Source organism: Rhipicephalus microplus, chromosome X (assembly GCF_043290135.1).
Source record: "Rhipicephalus microplus isolate Deutch F79 chromosome X, USDA_Rmic, whole genome shotgun sequence".
NCBI lineage: Eukaryota > Metazoa > Arthropoda > Arachnida > Ixodida > Ixodidae > Rhipicephalus > Rhipicephalus microplus.
Genome location: NC_134710.1, coordinates 512,986,280 through 512,999,535, shown reverse-complemented (window position 1 = coordinate 512,999,535; position 13,256 = coordinate 512,986,280). Strand labels below are relative to the sequence as shown.

At 42.7% G+C, this 13,256-nt stretch overlaps 1 protein-coding gene across 1 annotated transcript; it reads left to right on the top strand.

Moving 5' to 3' along the window:
* The first annotated feature begins 11,231 nt into the window (after positions 1-11,231).
* LOC119165340 (uncharacterized) lies at positions 11,232-12,323 on the top strand. The gene has a single exon (XM_037417520.2). It carries the CDS (start codon positions 11,541-11,543, stop codon positions 12,321-12,323), a length of 783 nt encoding a protein of 260 aa, XP_037273417.2. The 5' UTR covers positions 11,232-11,540.
* Positions 12,324-13,256: the final 933 nt, after the last annotated feature.

Genomic DNA, 13,256 nt, shown 5'->3' with positions numbered 1-13,256 from the left:
AAACACTGCATCTCACTAAGTGACATTGTTTATAGCGGTTTTACGACGGTTCATATCTTAACCTAACCTAACCTAACCTGACCTTACCTAACCTTACCTAACCTAACCTAACCTAACCTAACTCAACCTAACCTAACCTAACCTAACCCAACCCAACCCAACCCAACCCAACCCAACCTAACCTAACCTAACCTAACCTAACCTAACCTAACCCAACCCAACCCAACCCAACCCAACCCAACCCCACCCAACCCAACCTAACCTAACCTAACCCAACCCAACCCAACCTAACCTAACCTAACCTAACAAACCTAACCTAACCCAACCCAACGCAACCCAACCCAACCTAACCTAACCTAACCTAACAAACCTAACCTAACCTAACCTAACCTTACCAAACCTAACGTAACCTAACCTAACCTAACCTAACCTAACGTAACCTAACCTAACCTAACCTAACCCAACCTAACCCAACCCAACCCAACCTAACGTAATCGAACCCAAACCAACCTAACCTAACCTAACGTAACCTAACCTACCCTAACGACGGTTGCAAGCGCTTTCACATTAGATATCGCAGTTCCCGACTTGTAATGGTGAAAAACACTGCATCTCACTAAGTGACATTGTTTATTGCGGTTTTACGACGGTTCATATCCTAACCTAACCTAACATTCGCACTTGTATCTAAAAACGCTCTATTACACTGTTTCGTTCACAATTACGATATTTGCATAACCTCACAGTTTTTCAGCAACTTATTGCAGTAGAGAACGCTGTATCTCGCTAAATGACATCGTTCTTTAAGGTTTCACGATGCTTGCATGCGCTTTAACGAGAATATCTTAATATATCAGTTTCGCACTTGTAACGGTACAACACGCAGTACCTGGCTAGTTCATGCCGTTTTGCGTCCTTTCACAATATTTCACCTATCGCAGTTTCGTAGTCACAATAAAACAACACTATCTCGTTAGATGACGTCGTTTTTGGTGGTTTCACGACGCTACCTAGCTTAAACTAACTCAACCTGACATAACCTTCGCACTTCTATCGTTAGAAAACGTTTTACTCGCTACTTTACAATGCTTTCTACAACATTACGACGGTTTCATGCGATTTAACATAATATATCGCAGTTCCCGACTTGTAATGGTGAAAAACACTGCATCTCACTAAGTGACATTGTTTAATGCGGTTTTACGACGTTTCATATCTTAACCTAACCTAACCTAACCTAACCTTACCTAACCTAACCTAACCCAACCCAACCCAACCCAACCTAACCTAACCTAACCTAACCTAACTCAACCTAACCCAACCCAACCCCACCAAACCCAACCAAACCTAACCTAACCTAATCTAACCTAACCTAACCTAACCCAACCCAACCCAACCCAACCCAACCCAACCTAACCTAACCTAACCTAACCTAACCTAACCTAACCCAACCTAACCCAACCCAACCCAACCCAACCTAACCTAATCCAACCCAAACCAACCGAACCTAACCTAACCTAACCCAACCTAACGACGGTTGCAAGCGCTTTCACATTAGATATCGCAGTTCCCGACTTGTAATGGTGAAAAACACTGCATTTCACTAAGTGTCATTGTTTAATGCGGTTTTACGACGGTTCATATATTAACCTAACCTAACATTCGCACTTGTATCTAAAAACGCTCTATTACACTGTTTCGTTCTTAATTACGATATTTGCATAACCTCACAGTTTTTCAGCAACTTATTGCAGTACAGAACGCTGTATCTCGCTAAATGACATCGTTCTTTAAGGTTTCACGATGCTTGCATGCGCTTTAACGAGAATATCACAATATATTATTTTCGCACTTGTAACGGTACAACACGCAGTACCTGGCTAGTTCATGCCGTTTTGTGTCCTTTCACGATATTTCACCTATCGCAAGACCGTAGTCACAATAAAACAACACTATCTCGTTAGATGACGTCGTTTTTGGTGGTTTCACGACGCTACCTAGCTTAAACTAACTCAACCTTACATAACCTAAGCACTTCTATCGTTAGAAAACGTTTTACTCGCTACTTTACAATGCTTTCTACAACGTTACGACGGTTCATGCGATTTAACATAAGATATCGCAGTTCCCGACTTGTAATGATGAAAAACACTGCATCTCACTAAGTGACATTGTTTATTGCGGTTTTACGACGGTTCATATCTTAACCTAACCTAACATTCGCACTTGTATCTCAAAATGCTCTATTACATTGTTTCGTTAAAAATTACGATATTTGCATGACCTCACAGTTTTCAGCAACTTATTGCAGTACAGAAAGCTGTATCTCGCTAAATGACATCGTTCTTTAAGGTTTCACGATGCTTGTGTGCGCTTTAACGAGAATATCCCAACATAGCAGTTTCGCACTTGTAACGGAACAACACGCAGTATTTGGCTTGTTCGTGCCGTTTTGTGTGCTTTCACAGCATTTCACCTATCGCAGTTTTGTACTCGCAATAAATAAACACTATCTCGTTAGATGCCGTCGTTTTTGGTGGTTTCACGACGCTACCTAGCTTAAACTAACATAACTCAACCTAACATAACCTTCGCACTTCTACCGTTAGAAAACGTTTTACTCGCTACTTTACAATGCTTTCTACAACATTACGAGGGTTTCATGCGATTTAACATAAGATATCGCAGTTCCCGACTTGTAATGGTGAAAAACACCGCATCTCACTAAGTGACATTGTTTAATGCGGTTTTACGACGGTTCATATCTTAACCTAACCTAACCTAACCTAACCTTACCTAACCTAACCTAAGCTAACCTAACATAACCTAACTTAACCTAACCTAACCTAACCCAACCCAACCCAACCCAACCCAACCTAACCTAACCTAACCTAACCCAACCCAACCCAACCTAACCTAAACTAACCTAAAATTACCTAACCTAACCTAACCTAACCCAACCCAACCCAACCTAACCTAACCTAACCTAACCTAACCCAACCCAACCCAACCCAACCCAACCTAACCTAACCTAACTTAACCCAACCTAACCTAACCTAACCTAACCCAACCCAACCCAACCCAACCCAACCTAACCTGACCCAACAAACCTAAAATAACCTAATTTAACCTAACCTAACCTTACCTATACTAACGTAACCTAACCTAACCTAACCTAACCTAACCCAACCTAACCCAACCCAACCCAACCCAACCCAACCTAACCTAATCCAACCCAAACAAACGTAACCTAACCTAACCTAACATAACCTAACCTAACCCAACCTAACCCAACCCAACCCAACCCAACCTAACCTAATCCAACCCAAACCAACCTAACCTAACCTAACCCAACCTAACGATGGTTGCAAGCGCTTTCACATTAGATATCGCAGTTCCCGACTTGTAATAGTGAAAAACACTGCATTTCACTAAGTGACATTGTTTAATGCGGTTTTACGACGGTTCATATCTTAACCTAACCTAACATTCGCACTTGTATCTAAAAACGCTCTATTACACTGTTTCGTTCTTAATTAGGATATTTGCATAACCTCACAGTTTTTCAGCAACTCATTGCAGTACAGAACGCTGTATCTCGCTAAATGACATCGTTCTTTAAGGTTTCACGATGCTTGCATGCGCTTTAACGTGAATACCACAATATATTAGTTTCGCACTTGTAACGGTACAACACGCAGTACCTGGCTAGTTCATGCCGTTTTGTGTCCTTTCACAATATTTCACCTATCGCAGTTTCGTAGTCACAATAAAACAACACTATCTCGTTAGATGACGTCGTTTTTGGTGGTTTCACGACGCTACCTAGCTTAAACTAACTCAACCTAACACACCCTTCGCACTTCTATCGTTAGAAAACGTTTTACACGCTACTTTACATTGCTTTCTACATCATTACGACGATTCATGCGATTTAACATAAGATATCGCAGTTCCCGACTTGTAATGGTGAAAAACACTGCATCTCACTAAGTGACATTGTTTAATGCGGTTTTACGACGGTTCACATCTTAACCTAACCTAACCTAACCTATTTCAACCCAACCCAACCCAAACCAACCTAACCTAACCTAACTTAACCTAACCCAACCCAACCCAACCCCACCCAACCCAACCTAACCTAACCTAACCCAACCCAACCCAACCCAAAATAAACTAACCTAAAATTACCTAACCTAACCTAATCTAACCCAACCCAACCCAACCCAACCTAACCTAACCTAACCTAACCCAACCTAACCTAACCTAACCTAACCCTACCCAACCCAACCCAACCCAACCCAACCTAACCTAACCTAACCTAACCTACCCAAACCAAATCTAACCTAGCCTAACCTAACCTTACCTAACCTAACGTAACCTAAACTAACCTAACCTAACCTAACGTAACCTAACCTAACCTAACCTAACGCAACCTAACCCAACCCAACCCAACCCAACCCAACCTAACCTAATCCAACCCAAACTAACCTAACCTAACCTAACCTAACCCAACGTAACGACGGTTGCAAGCGCTTTCACATTAGATATCGCAGTTCCCGACTTGTAATGGTGAAAAACACTGCATCTCACTAAGTGACATTGTTTAATGTGGTTTTACGACGGTTCATATCCTAACCTAACCTAACATTCGCACTTGTATCTAAAAACGCTCTATTACACTGTTTCGTTCACAATTACGATATTTGCATAACCTCACAGTTTTTCAGCAACTTATTGCAGTAGAGAACGCTGTATCTCGCTAAATGACATCGTTCTTTAAGGTTTCACGATGCTTGCATGCGCTTTAACGAGAATATCTTAATATATCAGTTTCGCACTTGTAACGGTACAACACGCAGTACCTGGCTAGTTCATGCCGTTTTGCGTCCTTTCACAATATTTCACCTATCGCAGTTTCGTAGTCACAATAAAACAACACTATCTCGTTAGATGACGTCGTTTTTGGTGGTTTCACGACGCTACCTTGCTTAAACTAACTCAACCTGACATAACCTTCGCACTTCTATCGTTAGAAAACGTTTTACTCGCTACTTTACAATGCTTTCTACAACATTACGACGGTTTCATGCGATTTAACATAAGATATCGCAGTTCCCGACTTGTAATGGTGAAAAACACTGCATCTCACTAAGTGACATTGTTTAATGCGGTTTTACGACGTTTCATATCTTAACTTAACCTAACCTAACCTAACCTTACCTAACCTAACCTAACCCAACCCAACACAACCCAACCTAACCTAACCTAACCTAACCTAACTCAACCTAACCCAACCCAACCCCACCAAACCCAACCAAACCTAACCTAACCTAATCTAACCTAACCTAACCTAACCCAACCCAACCCAACCCAACCCAACCCAACCTAACCTAACCTAACCTAACCTAACCTAACCTAACCCAACCTAACCCAACCCAACCCAACCCAACCTAACCTAATCCAACCCAAACCAACCGAACCTAACCTAACCTAACCCAACCTAACGACGGTTGCAAGCGCTTTCACATTAGATATCGCAGTTCCCGACTTGTAATGGTGAAAAACACTGCATTTCACTAAGTGTCATTGTTTAATGCGGTTTTACGACGGTTCATATATTAACCTAACCTAACATTCGCACTTGTATCTAAAAACGCTCTATTACACTGTTTCGTTCTTAATTACGATATTTGCATAACCTCACAGTTTTTCAGCAACTTATTGCAGTACAGAACGCTGTATCTCGCTAAATGACATCGTTCTTTAAGGTTTCACGATGCTTGCATGCGCTTTAACGAGAATATCACAATATATTATTTTCGCACTTGTAACGGTACAACACGCAGTACCTGGCTAGTTCATGCCGTTTTGTGTCCTTTCACGATATTTCACCTATCGCAAGACCGTAGTCACAATAAAACAACACTATCTCGTTAGATGACGTCGTTTTTGGTGGTTTCACGACGCTACCTAGCTTAAACTAACTCAACCTTACATAACCTAAGCACTTCTATCGTTAGAAAACGTTTTACTCGCTACTTTACAATGCTTTCTACAACGTTACGACGGTTCATGCGATTTAACATAAGATATCGCAGTTCCCGACTTGTAATGATGAAAAACACTGCATCTCACTAAGTGACATTGTTTATTGCGGTTTTACGACGGTTCATATCTTAACCTAACCTAACATTCGCACTTGTATCTCAAAATGCTCTATTACATTGTTTCGTTCAAAATTACGATATTTGCATGACCTCACAGTTTTCAGCAACTTATTGCAGTACAGAAAGCTGTATCTCGCTAAATGACATCGTTCTTTAAGGTTTCACGATGCTTGTGTGCGCTTTAACGAGAATATCCCAACATAGCAGTTTCGCACTTGTAACGGAACAACACGCAGTATTTGGCTTGTTCGTGCCGTTTTGTGTGCTTTCACAGCATTTCACCTATCGCAGTTTTGTACTCGCAATAAATAAACACTATCTCGTTAGATGCCGTCGTTTTTGGTGGTTTCACGACGCTACCTAGCTTAAACTAACATAACTCAACCTAACATAACCTTCGCACTTCTACCGTTAGAAAACGTTTTACTCGCTACTTTACAATGCTTTCTACAACATTACGAGGGTTTCATGCGATTTAACATAAGATATCGCAGTTCCCGACTTGTAATGGTGAAAAACACCGCATCTCACTAAGTGACATTGTTTAATGCGGTTTTACGACGGTTCATATCTTAACCTAACCTAACCTAACCTAACCTTACCTAACCTAACCTAAGCTAACCTAACATCACCTAACTTAACCTAACCTAACCTAACCCAACCCAACCCAACCCAACCCAACCTAACCTAACCTAACCTAACCCAACCCAACCCAACCTAACCTAAACTAACCTAAAATTACCTAACCTAACCTAACCTAACCCAACCCAACCCAACCTAACCTAACCTAACCTAACCTAACCCAACCCAACCCAACCCAACCCAACCTAACCTAACCTAACTTAACCCAACCTAACCTAACCTAACCTAACCCAACCCAACCCAACCCAACCCAACCTAACCTGACCCAACAAACCTAAAATAACCTAATTTAACCTAACCTAACCTTACCTATACTAACGTAACCTAACCTAACCTAACCTAACCCAACCTAACCCAACCCAACCCAACCCAACCCAACCTAACCTAATCCAACCCAAACAAACGTAACCTAACCTAACCTAACATAACCTAACCTAACCCAACCTAACCCAACCCAACCCAACCCAACCCAACCTAACCTAATCCAACCCAAACCAACCTAACCTAACCTAACCTAACCTAACCCAACCTAACGATGGTTGCAAGCGCTTTCACATTAGATATCGCAGTTCCCGACTTGTAATAGTGAAAAACACTGCATTTCACTAAGTGACATTGTTTAATGCGGTTTTACGACGGTTCATATCTTAACCTAACCTAACATTCGCACTTGTATCTAAAAACGCTCTATTACACTGTTTCGTTCTTAATTAGGATATTTGCATAACCTCACAGTTTTTCAGCAACTCATTGCAGTACAGAACGCTGTATCTCGCTAAATGACATCGTTCTTTAAGGTTTCACGATGCTTGCATGCGCTTTAACGTGAATACCACAATATATTAGTTTCGCACTTGTAACGGTACAACACGCAGTACCTGGCTAGTTCATGCCGTTTTGTGTCCTTTCACAATATTTCACTTATCGCAGTTTCGTAGTCACAATAAAACAACACTATCTTGTAAGATGACGTCGTTTTTGGTGGTTTCACGACGCTACCAAGCTTAAACTAACTCAACCTAACACACCCTTCGCACTTCTATCGTTAGAAAACGTTTTACTCGCTACTTTACATTGCTTTCTACATCATTACGACGGTTCATGCGATTTAACATAAGATATCGCAGTTCCCGACTTGTAATGGTGAAAAACACTGCATCTCACTAAGTGACATTGTTTAATGCGGTTTTACGACGGTTCACATCTTAACCTAACCTAACCTAACCTAACCTGACCTAACCTAACCTAACCTAACTTAACCTAACCTAACCTAACCTAACCTATTTCAACCCAACCCAACCCAAACCAACCTAACCTAACCTAACTTAACCTAACCCAACCCAAACCAACCCCACCCAACCCAACCTAACCTAACCTAACCCAACCCAACCCCACCTAAACTAAACTAACCTAAAATTACCTAACCTAACCTAATCTAACCCAACCCAACCCAACCCAACCTAACCTAACCTAACCTAACCCAATCTAACCTAACCTAACCTAACCCTACCCAACCCAACCCAACCCAACCTAACCTAACCTAACCTAACCTAACCAAACCAAATCTAACCTAGCCTAACCTAACCTAACCTTACCTAACCTAACGTAACCTAACCTAACCTAACCTAACCTAACGTAACCTAACCTAACCTAACCTAACTCAACCTAACCCAACCCAACCCAACCCAACCCAACCTAACCTAATCCAACCCAAACTAACCTAACCTAACCTAACCTAACCCAACGTAACGACGGTTGCAAGCGCTTTCACATTAGATATCGCAGTTCCCGACTTGTAATGGTGAAAAACACTGCATCTCACTAAGGGACATTGTTTAATGTGGTTTTACGACGGTTCATATCTTAACCTAACCTAACATGCGCACTTGTATCTAAAAACGCTCTAATACACTGTTTCGTTCACAATTACGATATTTGCATAACCTCACAGTTTTTCAGCAACTTATTTCAGTACAGAACGCTGTATCGTCCTAAATGACATCGTTCTTTAAGGTTTCACGACGCTTGCATGCGCTTTAACGAGAATATCACAATATAGCAGTTTCGCACTTGTAACGGTACAACACGCAGTACCTGGCTAGTTCATGCCGTTTTGTGTCCTTTCACAATATTTCAACTATCGCAGTTTTGTAGTCACAATAAAACAACACTATCTCGTTAGATGACGTCGTTTTTGGTGGTTTCACGACGCTACCTAGCTTCAACTAACTCAACCTTACATAACCTTCGCACTTCTATCGTTAGAAAACGTTTTACTCGCTACTTTACAATGCTTTCTACAACATTTCGACGGTTCATGCGATTTAACATATCGCAGTTCCCTACTTTTAATGGTGATAAACACTGCATCTCACTAAGTGACATTGTTTATAGCGGTTTTACGACGGTTCATATCTTAACCTAACCTAACCTAACCTAACCTAACCTTACCTAACCTTACCTAACCTAACCTAACTTAACCTAACCTAACCTAACCCAACCCAACCCAACCCAACCCAACCCAACCCAACCTAACCTAACCTAACCTAACCTAACCCAACCCAACCCAACCCAACCCAACCCAACCCCACCCTACCCAACCTAACCTAACCTAACCCAACCCAACCCAACCTAACCTAACCTAACCTAACAAACCTAACCTAACCCAACCCAACCCAACCTAACCTAACCTAACCTAACCTAACAAACCTAACCTAACCTAACCTAACCTTACCAAACCTAACCTAACCTAACCTAACCTAACGTAACCTAACCTAACCTAACCTAACCCAACCTAACCCAACCCAACCCAACCCAACCCAACCTAACGTAATCGAACCCAAACCAACCTAACCTAACCTAACCTAACCCAACCTAACGACAGTTGCAAGCGCTTTCACATTGGATATCGCAGTTCCCGACTTGTAATGGTGAAAAACACTGCATCTCACTAAGTGACATTGTTTAATGCGGTTTTACGACGGTTCATATCTTAACCTAACCTAACATTCGCACTTGTATCTAAAAACGCTCTATTACACTGTTTCGTTCACAATTACGATATTTGCATAACCTCACAGTTTTTTACCAATCTATTGCAGTACAGAACGCTGTATCTCGCTAAATGACATCGTTCTTTGAGGTTACACGATGCTTGCATGCGCTTTAACGAGAATATCACAATATAGCAGTTTCTCACTTGTAACGGTACAACACGCAGTATCTGACTTGTTCATGCCGTTTTGTGTGCTTTCACAACAATTCACCTATTGCAGTTTCGTACCTGCAATAAAACAACACTATTTCGTTAGATGACGTCCTTTTTTGGTGGTTTCACCACGCTACCTAGCTTAAACTAACATAACTTAACCTAACATAACCTTCGCACTTCTCTCGTTAGAAAACGTTTTACTCGCTACTTTACAATGCTTTCTACAACATTACGACGGTTCATGCGATTTAACATAAGATATCGCAGTTCCCGACTTGTAATGGTGAAAAACACTGCATCTCACTAAGTGACATTGTTTAATGCGGTTTCACGACGTTTCATATCTTAACCTAACCTAACCTAACCTTACCTAACCTAACCTAACCTAACGTAACCTAACTTAACCTAACCTAACCTAACCCAACCCAACCCAACCCAACCCAACCTAACCTAACCTAACCTAACCTAACCTAACCTAACCAAACCTAACCTAACCTAACCTAACCTTACCTAACCTAACCTAACCTAACCTAACCCAACCCAACCCAACCCAACCCAACCCAACCCAACCTAACCTAACCTAACCTAACCTAACCTTACCTAACCTAACGTAACCTAACGTAACCTAACCTAACCTAACCTAACCTAACCTAACCTAACGCAACCCAACCCAACCCAACCCAACCCAACCTAACCTAATCCAACCCAAACCAACCTAACCTAACCTAACCTAACCTAACCCAACCTAACGACGGTTGCAAGCGCTTTCACATTAGATATCGCAGTTCCCGACTTGTAATGGTGAAAAACACTGCATCTCACTAAGTGACATTGTTTAATGCGGTTTTACGATGGTTCATATCCTAACCTAACCTAACATTCGCACTTGTATCTAAAAACGCTCTATTACACTGTTTCGTTCACAATTACGATATTTGCATAACCTCACAGTTTTTCAGCAACTTATTGCAGTACAGAACGCTGTATCTCGCTAAATGACATCGTTCTTTAAGGTTTCACGATGCTTGCATGCGCTTTAACGAGAATATCACAATATTAGTTTCGCACTTGTAACGGTACAACACGCAGTACCTGGCTAGTTCATGCCGTTTTGTGTCCTTTCACAATAGTTCACCTATCGCAGTTTCGTAGTCATAATAAAACTGTTGTAGCGTGACGTCACTTACCACTGCGCACCCAGTGCGCGCATTCCTGTGCGACCGATCACGTGGTTCTGCGCCTATATATGGTGCGTCTTCTAATAAACTTATCAGTTGCTTCTTGGTATGCTGTCTGCTGCTCACGTTATTACACTGGCGACGAGGATGGGATCCGCCCCCTTGTACTAGCTCAGTACGAAGCAGTATTGCGGGCGATCGGCGGTCGACAGCCATGGACCAGAAAACAACGGCAGCCATGGCCTGGGACGGTTGAACTCGGCGGCACTACCTTCGGCAAGAGGCAACGCAGTCGTCGGGGAAAGCAACCCGATAAGTATACTGCACTTTTACTGAACAATGGCGCGACTAGGCAAGCTAGACGAGTTCGACGAGAAGGATCAGAATTTTGAATCCTATCTGGAGCGTTTTGAGCACTTCGTCACCGCAAATGACATCAGAGAGGAAAAGAAGCTGGCAGTATTCTTGAGTGTGATAGGACCACGAACGTACGAGGTGCTCAAAAGTTTGGTAGTACCCGCTGTTCCTGGGGACAAGTCCTTTGAAGAGGTCACAGTGCTGTTGAAGAAACACTATAGCCCACAGTGCTCGGTCATTGCCGAACGTTGCAAATTTAACAAGCGAGCACAAGAAGAGCAGGAAAGCGTCGAGGACTTCATAGTGGCCTTAAAACAGTTAGCAAGGAAGTGCGATTTCGGTCAGTTTTTGCAAGACGCGCTGCGAGACAAAATAGTGGCAGGCATAAGACGCGAGGAAACGCAACTCGCCCTATTTGCTGAAGAAGATTTAACCTTCGAAAAGGCGTGCAAGATAGCCCAGGACCGAGAGCAGGCTGCGCGACAGACAGCGTTACTTCATGCAGAAGGCAAGGAAGCGGCTTTTTATGCAATGGCGATAAGAGGAAAAGGAAGCGAAAAGAAATCGAAGCTTCGGAAGCTCAAGGAAGCCAAGCGAGTTTGCGAAAGATGTGGCAAGGCGCATGCGGCTAGTGTTTTCTGGTATAAGAACGTCCAGTGTCACAGCTGTTCTCAAATCGGTCATCTACAGAAGATGTGTCCAAGTAATCGCAAGAACTCAAGACTGCAAACGTGGTGGACTGCTCTGATAGTGACTCTGAATTAGATGTGTACCATGTTATCAATACCGTGCGTTCTGGGTATGAAGTGCAGCTAAACGTAGAAGGGCAAGACCTCTGCATGCAGATTGATACGGGAGCAGCTGTAACACTAATTCCTGAGAGTGTGAGGCTGAACGCATTTCCTCATGTCAAGTGCGAGCCATCTCAAGTCACCCTAAAAACATACACTGGGGAACCTGTTCCAGTAAAAGGGCAATGCAACGTTTCCGTTACGGTGGGAAAACAGTCTATGCGGCTACCCGCTATTATCGTCAAGGATAACGGCAAGCAGCTACCATTGCTGATGGGGCGAAGTTGGCTTGAAAGGCTCGGGCTTGACTGGAAAAGCGTGTTTGCTATAAATGTAAGCGACTCTCACAAGGTAGAGGCGGTTAAAAAGAAGTTCCCAGGGGTGTTTTCTAAGCAACCTGGAAAAGTAAAAAACTATCAAGCAAGGATAGTTTTAAGCCAGAATTGTACGGCTATTTTTGGCAAGGCCAGAAACGTCCCATTTGCGCTTCGAGATAAAGTGGAAGGCGAGCTAGAAAGGCTAGAGAAAAGCGGTGTTATACGCCCCGTAAATCGGAGCGATTGGGCCACGCCAGTAGTCGTAATCCAAAAGAAAGATGGTTCACTGAGGCTGTGCGGGGACTACAAAGTCACCATTCATCCTGTTTTAAAGACCGACCACTACCCATTGCCTAGACCGGAAGATTTGTTCTCTGCCATAGCTGGCGGCAGAGTGTTTTGTGTGTTGAATCTTTCGGCCGCGTATCAGCAGATTCCGCTCACTGCCGAGTCCCGACCACTGCTAACTATTAATACGCACAGGGGGCTGTTCGAGTTCCAGCGCTTACCATTTGGGGTAGCCAGTGCGCCAGCCATTTTTCAGTCCTTCATGGATGAGGTGCTCAAAGGCATACCGCACGTGGGATGTT

Bases quoted from the DNA above. Each gene is read 5' to 3' on its own strand.
- LOC119165340 (XM_037417520.2), top strand. From the start codon at position 11,541: ATGGCGCGACTAGGCAAGCTAGACGAGTTCGACGAGAAGGATCAGAAT.